At 44.8% G+C, this 12,270-nt stretch overlaps 1 protein-coding gene across 3 annotated transcripts in view; it reads right to left on the bottom strand.

Annotated features, from left to right (window-relative positions):
* Window positions 1-12,270, bottom strand: part of myof (myoferlin) — a 282,434-nt gene that overhangs the window by 66,101 nt on the left and 204,063 nt on the right. For all 3 annotated transcript variants that reach the window (XM_033033586.1, XM_033033588.1, XM_033033587.1), the window contains one exon: window positions 8,598-8,737. In XM_033033586.1, coding sequence (XP_032889477.1) covers window positions 8,598-8,737 — 140 coding nt within the window. The remainder of the gene's footprint in view (window positions 1-8,597; window positions 8,738-12,270) is intronic.

Raw genomic sequence — 12,270 nt, 5'->3', positions numbered from 1 at the left:
ACAAAGTCGCGTAATTAGCGTGCCAAGGACACGTAAGTGGGACAGGGGCTTAAGTGGCTGATCAACAACTTCTCAAATCTCTACACTTCTGTTTGTCACCCTACTTCCTTCCTCAGAAAGTGTACAATCTTCAACTAACATTCAAGAGTAAAACTACAAAAACGACGTCACAATTTTCTCCCTCACTTTTTGTTGCAGCTCATGCATGTTTTCCTTATCCCAAAATGTGTGCAGGATAAACCAGATAAGAACCTTCTTCCCACAGCACGACTGCTTGCCCAAATTGACAATCCATTCCCAGTAATTCGGGATTATTGGGAACGGTGGCACAGCAGCAGAGTGGCTGCCTCACAGAACCAGAGACCCGGGTTCGATCCTGACGACGGATGCTATCTGTGTGGAGTTTGTACGCTCTCCCTGTGAGCACATGGGTTTTCTCCAGGTGCTCTGGTATCCACCCACTTTCAAAAGACGAGCAGGTTTGTAGGTTAATTGGCTTCCAGAAAATGCCCAGAGTGAGTAGGATGTGAAACTGGGATAAAAATAACGAGTGTACGAGTAATTGTTGGTCAGAGTAGACTCGGTGGGCCAAAGGCCCTGGCTCCACACTGTATCTCTAAACTAACTTTTCAGGATCAGATGACAACAGCATCAGCAGTTCCTGCCTACACATCAGAAGACAACAATATCCTTTCTGTTGGTTGCAAACTTGTCAAATCAATGATTGGGCAACCCCCCCCCCACTCGTCAAATGTGGAAACACTAAGTTCTTCACATTTCTAACCTGTCAAAGTGTGCTGCCTGAATACTATCAGCATGTCTCCTGCTTAACCAGAGACCTAAACATCCTCCACTAGCTACATAATGATCAAAACCACATACTGCTCTGTTTGCAGACTACATGTTGGTAAATCTGATCACCTCGTTGTGCTTCTACTCTCTGTTTACAAACGAAATCTGGAACAGGAGGATCTGGTACAGAAAGCCATGTAGCGCTGTTTTAAGGAAATAGATGAGATGCATTGAGTTGGTGGACTGGTCCACATTCAACCGAGATCAATACGCCATTGCTATCATAGATAGACACAAAAAGCTGGAGTAACTCAGCGGGGCAGGCAGCATCTCTGGAGAGAAGGAATGGGTGACGTTTCGGGTCGAGACCCTTCTTCAGACTCAGAAGCTTTATGTGTCTATGTTTGGTTTAATCCAGCAACTGCAGTTCCTTCCTGCACACTGCTATCATAGACTTCATCAACAAGTGCGTTGAGGACAGTTGTTCTCAAAGAAGACAATAAGTATTCCCCAACGATGGATGAACTGTGAGGTCCACTCCCATATGAAGTCCAAGTCTACAGCACTCAAGTCATGCGGTCCCAAGCGGTACAAGAAGTCTATCTACAATCTTTGCAGAACCATTAAGGATGCTGAAATGGAATTCCTGATTAAGCTGGGGGCGTGATGTAATGGGTACGGATACTCATAGATTGTGGCAAGGCTTGTACACTATAACAGGCAACAATGGGTTAATCCCTCCTGAACTCAATGAGATTCTACTCCCTCTTTGAACAGAAGGATGGTGAAGGAATGCCAAAGACAGGTGCAAATACTGGAGTAACTGAGCGGGCCAGGCAGCATCTCTGGAAGGAATGGGTGACAGTTCGGGTCGAAACCCTTCTTCAGACTGAGAGACTGTAGGTGTGGCGTTCTTCTGGAGACTGCCACCCCTCCTGCTAGTTTCACCTGTGTCTGTACTAACAGTTACAGTGGCAGATGCAAGATCGGCCTGGCTGGGAGCTAATCTGCAGAAAGCAACTAGTCCCTGGACACCTTCTCAAGACCTGTGCGGATCAGCTGGCAGAGATATTCACAGACATCGTTAACCTCTCACTACTCCATTATGAGGTCTCCAACTGCTTCAATAGGACCACTATTATCCTAGAAAAAAAAGTAGCGTGCCTCATTAACTATTGTTCAGTGGCTCTGACATCCATTGTCACAAAGTGCCTCCAATAATTGGTGATGACATGCATTAACGCCGGCCTGGATGTGTCCTGCAACAACCTCAACATGACAGCATTGCCGGCTCATCAACGATTCTACGTACTGAGGACACTGAATACATTTGGTGACTTTACCTTCCCCAATATTGACTGGGACTTGCTCAGTGCCAGAGGGTTAAAAGGGGCAACATTTGTAAGATATACCAAGAGGTGCCTGGAAACAGTACGTGGATAGTCCAACACAAGAAAGGAACATACTGGACCTTGTTTGGGGAAATGAGCCTGGCAGGCGACTGTGTTACAATGGAAGATCACTTTGAGGACAGTGATCACAACTTCATGACCTTATTTTCAAGAGGGAGCAGTTTTGAACAGGGAGCAGGCTGGACCTTGTAGGAAGATACTAAATTGGCTTAAGGCAAATTATAACGTTAGTAGTTAGGAGCCCAGGAGGGGACACTGGGAGCAATTGTTACTGGATGAGACCACGTCTGACATGTGGGACTAATTTAAAGGCCAATCGATGCAAGTGGTGGTGCTGGGGCTCTTGAATAACATTAAGATGGATACATCACCAGGACCTGATGGGATCTATCCTCGGTTATTAACAGCAATGATCCTATAGCAAGCAAGATAGTCCACTCGACGAAAAAGACATAGTATGGTCATGGGCAGATTCATGAGTAATTTTCGGCCCCATTTCCGTAACCGGCTTCCGTCTCCGCACCAAAGATCCTGTAGCGGAGCAAAGATACTAGAGTGGAGACGGAAGCCGGTGACGGAAACATCCTCGTAAAAATCAAAGTTCTTTGGTAAAAATCTTCTCCTCATTTTCAGAATTATAATTTATTAACACAAACTGTTCCCCCGCAAAGTTGATTACACTGCGGGTCGGGTCGGGTCGGGTTACTGAAATGGATGGAAAAAAAGGCCCACGTTCACGCTCCGTTGCGTACTACACGTCAGCCCATTGCATTTAGCAGGAGTGGTCTATCTTGCTCCACTATAGGATCTTTGATTAACAGAGGCAAAAGTGGAGATTGTGGGAGCCTTGACAAAGATGTTCACATCTCCTCTAGCCACAGGTTAGGTCCCACAGGACTGGACAATATCTAATGCTGTTCCTTTATTTAAGGAGGGAAGTAGAGAAACTCCAGTGAATTACAGGCTGGCAAGCCACATGCCAGTGGTAGAGAAGTTATTGGTCAGGATTTTTCTGGATAGTATTTGCTCCATTTGGAAGAGATTGAGGCGAGTCAGAATGGCTTTGTACAGAGCAGATCGTGTCTTGCTAACTTCACTGAGTTTTTGAGGAGGTGACAGATCATTGATAAGGGTTGGGTGGTGGATGCTGTCTGCTTAGAATTTAGTGAGGCATTTGATAAAGTTCCCCATGGTAGGTTGATCCAGAAGATTAAGATGCACAGGAACAGTGACTTAGTCATATAGATTCAGACTGGCTTACTGATAGAAAACAGACGGTTGTGTAGGAAGAAACTGCAGATGCTGTTTTAAACCAAAGACAGATACAAAAAGCTGGAGTAACTCAGCGGGTCAGACAGCATCTATGGAGAAAAGGAATAGGGGACGTTTCGGGTTGAGATCCTTCTTTAGAGTCTGGGGAAAGGGAAACGAAAGATATAGACGATGGTATAGAAATATTTTGAGCAAATGAACGAAAGATTTGCAAAAATGTGATGATGATAAAGGAAACAGGCCATTGTTAGCTGTGGACGGGGTGAAAATGAGTTACAGCTAATGAGACTCAACAAGATGACTTTGAAGCTATTACAATGACGGGTGGGTGAGGGATGGAGAGAAAGGGGAAGCAAGAGTTACTTGAAGTTAGACAAGTCAAGAATCATACCGCTGGGTTGTAAGCTGCCCAAGCAAAATATGAGATACTGTTCCTCCAATTTATGTTTGGCCTCACTCTAACAATGGAGGGGGCCCAGGACAGAAAGGCCAGCGTGGGAATGGGAAGGGGAATTAAAGTGTTTGGCAACTGAGAGATGAGGTAGTTTGTAGGACAATATTTAGGCTGGAGGTCTGTGACCAGTGGAGATCTACAGGGATCTGTGCTGGGACCTCTGTTGTTCAAGGTATATATAAATGACTTGGATTCAAATGTAGATGGATGGGTTAGTAACTTTGCAGATGACACCAAGATTGCTGGGACTGCGAGGAAGGATGTCAAAGCCCACAGTGAGATACAGATCAGCTACAGAAATGGGCCAAGAAAGGTCAGATAGAGTTTAATCCATGCAAGTGTGAGGTGTTGCACTTTAGGGAAATAGAATGCAAAGGGAAAATATATAACTAATGGCTTTGATGTGCAGAGGGATCTTAGGGTCCAAGTTCACAACTCCCTGAAAGTGGCAACACAAGTAGATAGAGTGATAAAGAAGGCATGTGGTATGCTTGCTTTCTTTGCTCGGGGTATTGAGGACAAGAGTCAGGAAGCCACGATGCAGCTTTAAAGGCTGCATTTGGAGTTTCCCCCCTAACAGGAAGGATGTGGTGGCTTTAAAAAGGTTGCAGAAGTGGTTTACCAGAACAATGCCTGGATATGGGGGTATTAGCTACAGGGACAGGTCGGACAGACTTGGATTGCTTTCTCTGGAGGTTGCGGGGAGACCTGATAAAAGCATATAACATTTTGGAGAAGCATGGTAGGTTGGACAGTCAGTAACTTTTTTTTTTAAAGAGGTGGTGAGTGCCTGGAATGTGCTGCCAGGGACGATGGTTGATGCAGATGTGATAGGGGCATTTAAGAGACTTTTGGATAGATACATGGATATGCAGCGACAGAGGCATAAGGATTGTGTAGGCTGTTACGTAAAAGTTGGTCTTGGCATCATGTTCATCACAGACATTGTGGGCTAAAGGGCCTGTTCTTGTGCTGTACTGTTCTACGCTCCTTCTCTCCAATAACCTCCAAACATCTACAGATGCAGCGTAGAGAGTATAACTGTGGGGCCGCGTCACAGCTTGGTTTGGGAACAGCTCTGCCCAAGACCACAAGAAAGTGCAGAATTACAGATTAGCCCAGTCATCACATAGACTAGACTGCCCACTATTGACTCCAACTACACCTCACGCTGCCTCAGAAAAGCAGCCAACAGAATCAACCCGCTTGTCCCGCCCCTGTCATTACTCCTTCTCCCTTCACCCATTAGGCGTAAGTTACAGAAGCTTTAAATCGTTAAAGACCTGTCCCACGGTGCGAGTTCATTCCAAGAGTTCTCCCGAGTTTGCCCCGATTCGAACTCGGAGATTTACAGTAATGGCCACTCGTCGGTACTCGGGGCTCTCGTGGACATTTTTCAACGTGTTGAAAAATCTTCACGAGTCTTCCCGTGCTTACCTGCCATTAGCGAGTCTACCCGAGGACCTGCCGTTAGCGTTACGAGCCGCTAAGAGACGTCCCCGAGCTCCGACGTACCCGCTATGTTCATTCTCCGTGCTTACCACGAGTTTGATTTTTTTTTAAACTCGGGTGAGCTCTTGGAATGAACTCGTACCATGGGACAGGGCTATTAGGCTTCTATGGACTCATGGGCATCAGTTCAGCATGCCCAGATACACTGGTCTGGAATCAAGCTGCATTCTAACCATTTCCTTTCTCTCTTTTTGAACCAAGATAGATATTGGGTGGGCCAAAGTACCAAAATGTCCATTGGTCAATGATGTCCTTCATCACTACTACGCTAATCTGCTCATAAACCCAAGTCCATTATTTCTTGTACCCTCCAGTTAATCCTTCTCTGTGCTGATATATGTCTTCTGAAATATAGTGTTCAGAACTGTACACAACAATCAACTGATTATGTGTAGGAAGGAACTGCAGATGCTGGTTTATACCGAAGATAGACATAAAATGCTGGAGTACTCAACGGGTCAGGCAGCATCTCTGGAGAGAAGGAATGGGTGATGTTTCGGATCGAGACCCTCCTTTATCCAGAGATGCTGCCTGTCCCGCTGTGTTACTCCAGCACTGTGTCTCTAATCAACTGATTATGATATACAGTGACTTAGTAAAGGTTTCACATGACCTTCTGGTTCCTTTACACAACGTGCGCAAGGGCACATGACACAGGTTCCACTTCAAACAGTACAATTAAAATAGGAATCTTTCCATTTTATTCTTTCCCGTGGTCAGCACATTATACTTATCCATCCTAAAATCCATCTGGTACGTATGTGAACACCAGTCCAACTAAATGCTCTTAATAAACTGAGAATGCTACCATCACACAGCATCTGTGAAAGGAGAGATTGTTAAGGGCTTGGACACACAAGAGGCAGGAAACATGTTCCCGATGTTGGGGGAGTCCAGAACCAGGGGCCACAGTTTAAGAATAAGGAGTAAGCCATTTAGAACAGAGACGAGGAAACACTTTTTCTCACAGAGAGTGGTGAATCTGTGGAATTCTCTGCCTCAGAGGGCGGTGGAGGCAGGTTCTCTGGATGCTTTCAAGAGAGCTAGATAGGGCTCTTAAAAATACCGCAGGGGATATGGGGAGAAGGCAGGAACGGGGTACTGATTGGGGATGATCAGCCATGATCACATTGAATGGCGGTGCTGGCTCAAAGGGCCGAATGGCCTACTCCTGCATCTATTGCCTATTGTCTATTGAGAGAGTTAATGTTTTATGTCAAAAACCCTTTGCAATTCCATCATTTTCAGTTTTTACTTCATATTTTCATATCCTACTCTGTTGCTGAGCTCTGTAACTTCCACAAACTTCAACTGCACTTTCTATACTCATTAACTCAGATAGCCATTGATTAAAGGGTATTATTTATATTGGAAAAAGATTAAACAGTACAGACAGGCAAAGAAAAATATCCATGTCAAGCACTCAGCAATCCAATATGGAAAAGGATTCTGCACTTCAACAAGTGAGGGAACATGTACTCCCCCAACAATACCCAACTAACAGAACACCCTCTCCCTGAACTCTGCTAAATAATGTATTACAACATTATAAATCAATGTCTCTTTAGTGTCAGGACTCTCTCACCAGTGAAATGTTGCATCTACCCACCCAGTTTCTAAAGTTCCAGGAAATATTTTCTTGAGGTCTTCTGTCCCAATGAAGTTTAGTTTAGTTTAAAGATATAGCGCAGAAACAGGCCCTTTGGCCCACCGAGTCCGCACTGACCAGTGATCTCCGCACACTAACATTACCCTACACACATTAGGGATCATTTTACTTTTACACCAAGCCAATTAACCTACAAAACCTGTATATTTTTGGAGTGTGGGAGGAAACTGAAGTAGGCAGGATCTACACAGTGAATGGTAGGCTTCTGGGGCAGTATTGGAGAGCGGAGGGATTCTAGGAGTGTAGGTGCGTGGTTCCTTGAAGGTCGAGTCGCAGGTAGATAACTCAGCGGATGGTCAAAAATGCTTTTGGCACATTGGCCTTCATCAGTCGCAGTATTGCGTATAGAAGTTGTGAGGTCATGTTGCAATTGTATAAGACGTGGGTGAGACTGCATTTAGAGTATTGTGTTCAGTTCTTGGCACCATGTTATAGGACAGATATTGTCAAGCTTGAAAGGGTTCAGAGAAGATTTCCAAGGATGTTGCCAGTACTAGAGGGTGTGAAACATATAAGATTGTTAAGGGTTTGGACACGCTAGAGACAGGAAACATGTTCCCGATGTTGGGGGAGTCCAGAACCAGAGGCCACAGTTTAAGAATAAGGAGTAAGCCATTTAGAACAGAGACGAGGAAACACTTTTTCTCACAGCGAGTGGCGAGTGTAATTCTCTGCCTCAGAGGGCGGTGGAGGCGGGTTCTCTGGATGCTTTCAAGTGAGAGCTAGATAGGGCTCTTAAAAATAGCGGAGTTAGGGGATATGGGGAGAAGGCAGGGACGGGGTACTGATTGTGGATGATCAGCCATGATCACATTGAATGGGGATGCTGGCTCAAAGGGCCGAATGGCCTACTCCTGCACCTATTGTCTATTGAATAGAAGGGGATGTTGAGTAGGCTAGGTCTTTATTCCTTGGAGTGCAGGAGGATGAGCGGTGATCTTATAGAGGTGTATAAAATCATGAGAGGAATAGATGGGGTTACTTGCACAGAGTCTGTTGCCCAGAGTAGGGGAATCAAGGACCAGAGGACATCGGTTCAAGGTGAAAAGACTTAATAGGAACCCGAGGGGAAACTTTTTCACACAAAGGGTGGTGGGTGTATGGAACAAGCTGCCAGAGGAAGTAGTTGAGGCTGGGACTATCCCAATGTTTAAGAGACAGTTCGACAGGTACATGGATAGGACAGGTTTGGAGGGATATGGACCAACAGCAGGCAAGTGGGGCTAGTAGCTCGGACATGTTCGCCGGTGTTGGCAGGTTGGGCTGAAGGGCCTGTTTCAACACTGTATCACTCTATCTAGGAGAAAACCCACGCAGGGCGTAGGGAGAACGTACAAACTGTGCGCCCATAATCAGGATCAAACTACTGTGAGGCAGTAGTTCTACCACTATGCCAATATGCCACCCTACAAGTGCAGGCAAATTGACTCACTCACTCCAAACCTGTCTTGGGTCAGAATTCAGACATCAAAATTCAAGGGTTTACCTGTGTAAGGTTGGGTTGGAAGGTGCTGTACAAGGTCCTCAATTCCACATGCTCTGGTACAAGTCCTTGTTGTCGCAAAACATAAAGTGCCAGACGCTCCTCTGGAGGTCCAAGATGCTCATTTAGAGTTTTGTTATTTTCTGTGTCAAATATAAAAATTGCAACATCAATGGTGGGTCACACATAACGAGATCAAAATGCAGTTTAAAATTAGTTCTCAGTGCTAATTTATAACATTTTTTCTTAAATCTTTTCATTAAAGGTTCAGTAACAAATTAAGAAAGTTTAATTTTCGACAGTTCGGTCACCTCTCTGCACAAATATGGACACATCTTTGTGAAATGTACCAACAATTATTCACTCAATTAAAAAGAAGATGTGACCAGTGTATTATGAAGCCTCAGATCCAACACAGGTGCAGGGAATTATGTAACATCTAATTTTCACTAAATTGCTTACATTGGCACATTACAATAAGCTACAAACCCTGTCACACCCCAAGTCCTCTACAAGAGTTCCCCACCCTCCATTCCACCTTTATACTTCTGTTGCACCTTGTTCATTTTTGCAACATGCAACTTTGCATCTTGTGGAGTGGAGGGAAGCCTTTCAATAAAAAAATAAACTGTTCATGTCTGACTGATTCTTTATGGTCAACTTTGCTTCATCCAAGTCATTGACAGTAGGGAAGCAATGGGAGTCTGAAAAGACGTTCTTTCAGCTTTGCACGGATCCTTCATCTCACTTACACGGGCACTCCAATCAATCTTGCAAGGTCGAAATATTGGCACATGATCATTCATTGTTCTGTTTGTGATCAAAGGTAAGAAGCCAGGTTAAAGGGCCTGTCCTACTGTACGAGCTAATTCAAGAGCTCTCCCGAGTTTAGAAAAAAAATCTAACTCATGCTAAGTACGTAGAATGTATGTAGCGGGTACGTCGGAGCTCGGGACGTCTCTTAGCGACAAACATGTTGAAAAATGTCCACGAGAGCCCCGAGTACCTACGAGTGGCTATTACCGTAATACTCCGAGTTTGAATCAGGGGAAACTCGGGAGAACTCTTGAATTAGCTCGTACAATGGGACAGCCCCATAACTTTTTCACCTCTCCTTGGGCCAGGGTCACAGAAGGGCGAGTGTCTCACCTAAAGTGAGCTAATACAGTTAAAGGGCCTGTCCCACTATACGAGTTTACCCAAGACCGCTCCCGAGTTTTAAAAAAATCAAACACGTGGTAAGCACATAGAATGTACGTTGCGGGTACGTCGGAGCTCAGGCGTCTCTTAGCGGCTCGTAACGCTAACGGCACGTACTCGGGAAACGCGGTAAGTTCATGAAGTTTTTTCAACATGTTGAAAAATGTCCAGGAGAGCCCCGAGTACCTACGAGCAGCTATTACCGTAATTCTCCAAGTTCGAATCAGGGGAAACTTGGGAGAACTCTTGAATTAGCTCGTACAGTGGGACTGGCCCTTTAGTTTAGTTTATTGTCACGTGTACCGAGGTACAGTGAAACGTTTTTGTTGGATGTTATCCAGTCAGCAAAAGACAATCCATGGTTACAATCGAGCCATTTACAGAGCATAGATGATACATGTTGAGGGAATAACAAGGTATTGAGGTAAAGCCAGCAATGACCGATCAGGGATAGTCCGAGTGTCACCAAGGAGGTAGATAGTAGTTCAGCACTGCTCTCTGGATGTGGTAGGATGGTTCAGTTGCTTGATAATAGCTGGGAACAAACTGTCCTTGAATCTGGAGTACAACACAAACTGGGGATTGAATATGGAGCCTACTGTGTAGGAAGGAATGGCAGATGCTGGTTTAATCCGAAGATAGACACAACAAGCTGGAGTAACTCAGCGGGACAGGCAGCATCTCTAGAGAGAAGGAACGGGTGTTCATTCCACCTTTCCGGAGATGGGGCCGACTGTGCTTGGCTTGGGTTTTGAGGGTTAATTGCCACTAGTGTATAGGGAGTGGATGCAAAAGTGGGATCACATAGAATGAGTGTGAACGGGTGATCGATAGTCGGCATGGACACGATGGGCTGAAGGGTGCGTTTCCAGGCTGTATCACCAAAACTAAAAACTAAATTCATGTTATGCTGGGTGGTGTCTTTACCAACTAAGCCATCGGAAGAACCGAAAAGATCCTCTTAATCTTGTTAGAAAGGAACTGGATAAACAGTCGTGATCTGTATCAAATAAGTGACTGAAATGAAAACTAATTATGTCTGTCTATTCAATGCTCCACACCCTCACCTTTTAAACCCATCAATGTCAGCTTTTCTATTGATATTCATGTGCAGTGTTCATGGCACATCAAAAATGATTGATGTGAATAAATCAAATCAAAACAGATATTCTCCCTTATGCCAGTGATCTAAAATGCTTACAGGATTTGTTATTTATCAGATTACAAGTTAAATCTTATATCTGACAAGTACAAGCCTCTTTCTCCTATTTTATGCCCTGATTTTGTTAAATACACATTTCTCAGAAACCATCTGCAGATTAATAAGTACTAGAGGGCTTGAATAAGTTTCATGTAAATGGAAATCTTCACTTGCACTAAAATTATTTAATGATTCATTCAATATTGCCAACTACATTTTGTGTGGATAACTGCTCCGCAAACGTAAACTAGCTTCATTGTTAATAAACGATGTTATCTAAATTGAACAAATAGCATTCAGCTAGGCATGTCCACACTTGGAGCAGTACAGCAAATGTTGACCATGGTATCTCTTGGCTTTGCCCCACTGGGGAAAAATTCTGAAGGTGAGTGGCACGGTGGCACAGCGGTAGAGTTGTTGATTTACAGTGCCAGAGGCCCGGGTTGGATCCTGATTACAGGGTGCTGTCTGTACGGAGTTTGTACGTTCTCCCCATGGCCTGCGTGGGTTTTTTCCAGGATCGCCGGTATCCTCCCATACTCAGTAACACGGACAGGACCTACACAGTGAATGGCAGGGATCTGGGGAGTATTGTAGATCAGAAGGTTCTTAGAGTGTAGGTGCATGATTCCCTGAAGGTGGAGTCGCAGGTGGACGAGGTTGGCAAAATGCTTTTGGCACATTGGCCTTCATTAGTCAGAGTATCGAGTATAAAAGTTGGGAGGTCATGATGTTGCAGTGTATACGATGTTAGTGAGACAGCATGCACAGTATTGTGTTCAGTTCTGGGCACCATGTTATGGGAAAGATGTTGTCAAGCAGGAATGGGTACAGAGAAGATTTACGAGGATGTTGCCAGGACTAGAGGGTGAGAGCTACAGGGAGAGGTTGTGTTGGCTGGGTCTTTATTCCTTGGAATGCAGGTAGATAAGGGGTGATCTTATAGAGGTGTATAAAATTATGAGAGGAATAGATCGGGTGATGCACAGTCTCTTGCTCAGAGTAGGTGAATCGAGGATCAGAGGACATAAGTTTAAGGTGAAGGGGAATAGGTTTAATAGGAATCTGAGGGGGCACTTTTTCCACACAAAGGGTGGCGGATGTATGGAACAAGCTGCCAGAGGAGGTAGTTGCGGCTGGGACTATCCCAACATTTAAGAAACAGTTAGACAGGTACGTGGATAAGACAGGTTTGGAGGGATATGGACCAAATGCAGGCAGGTGGGACGAGTGTAGCTGGGACATGTTGGCCGTTGTGGGCAAGTTGCGCTGAAG

Source organism: Amblyraja radiata, chromosome 15 (assembly GCF_010909765.2).
Source record: "Amblyraja radiata isolate CabotCenter1 chromosome 15, sAmbRad1.1.pri, whole genome shotgun sequence".
NCBI lineage: Eukaryota > Metazoa > Chordata > Chondrichthyes > Rajiformes > Rajidae > Amblyraja > Amblyraja radiata.
Note: the sequence above shows the minus strand (reverse complement) of the source record. Positions and strands in the feature narration are given on the sequence as shown.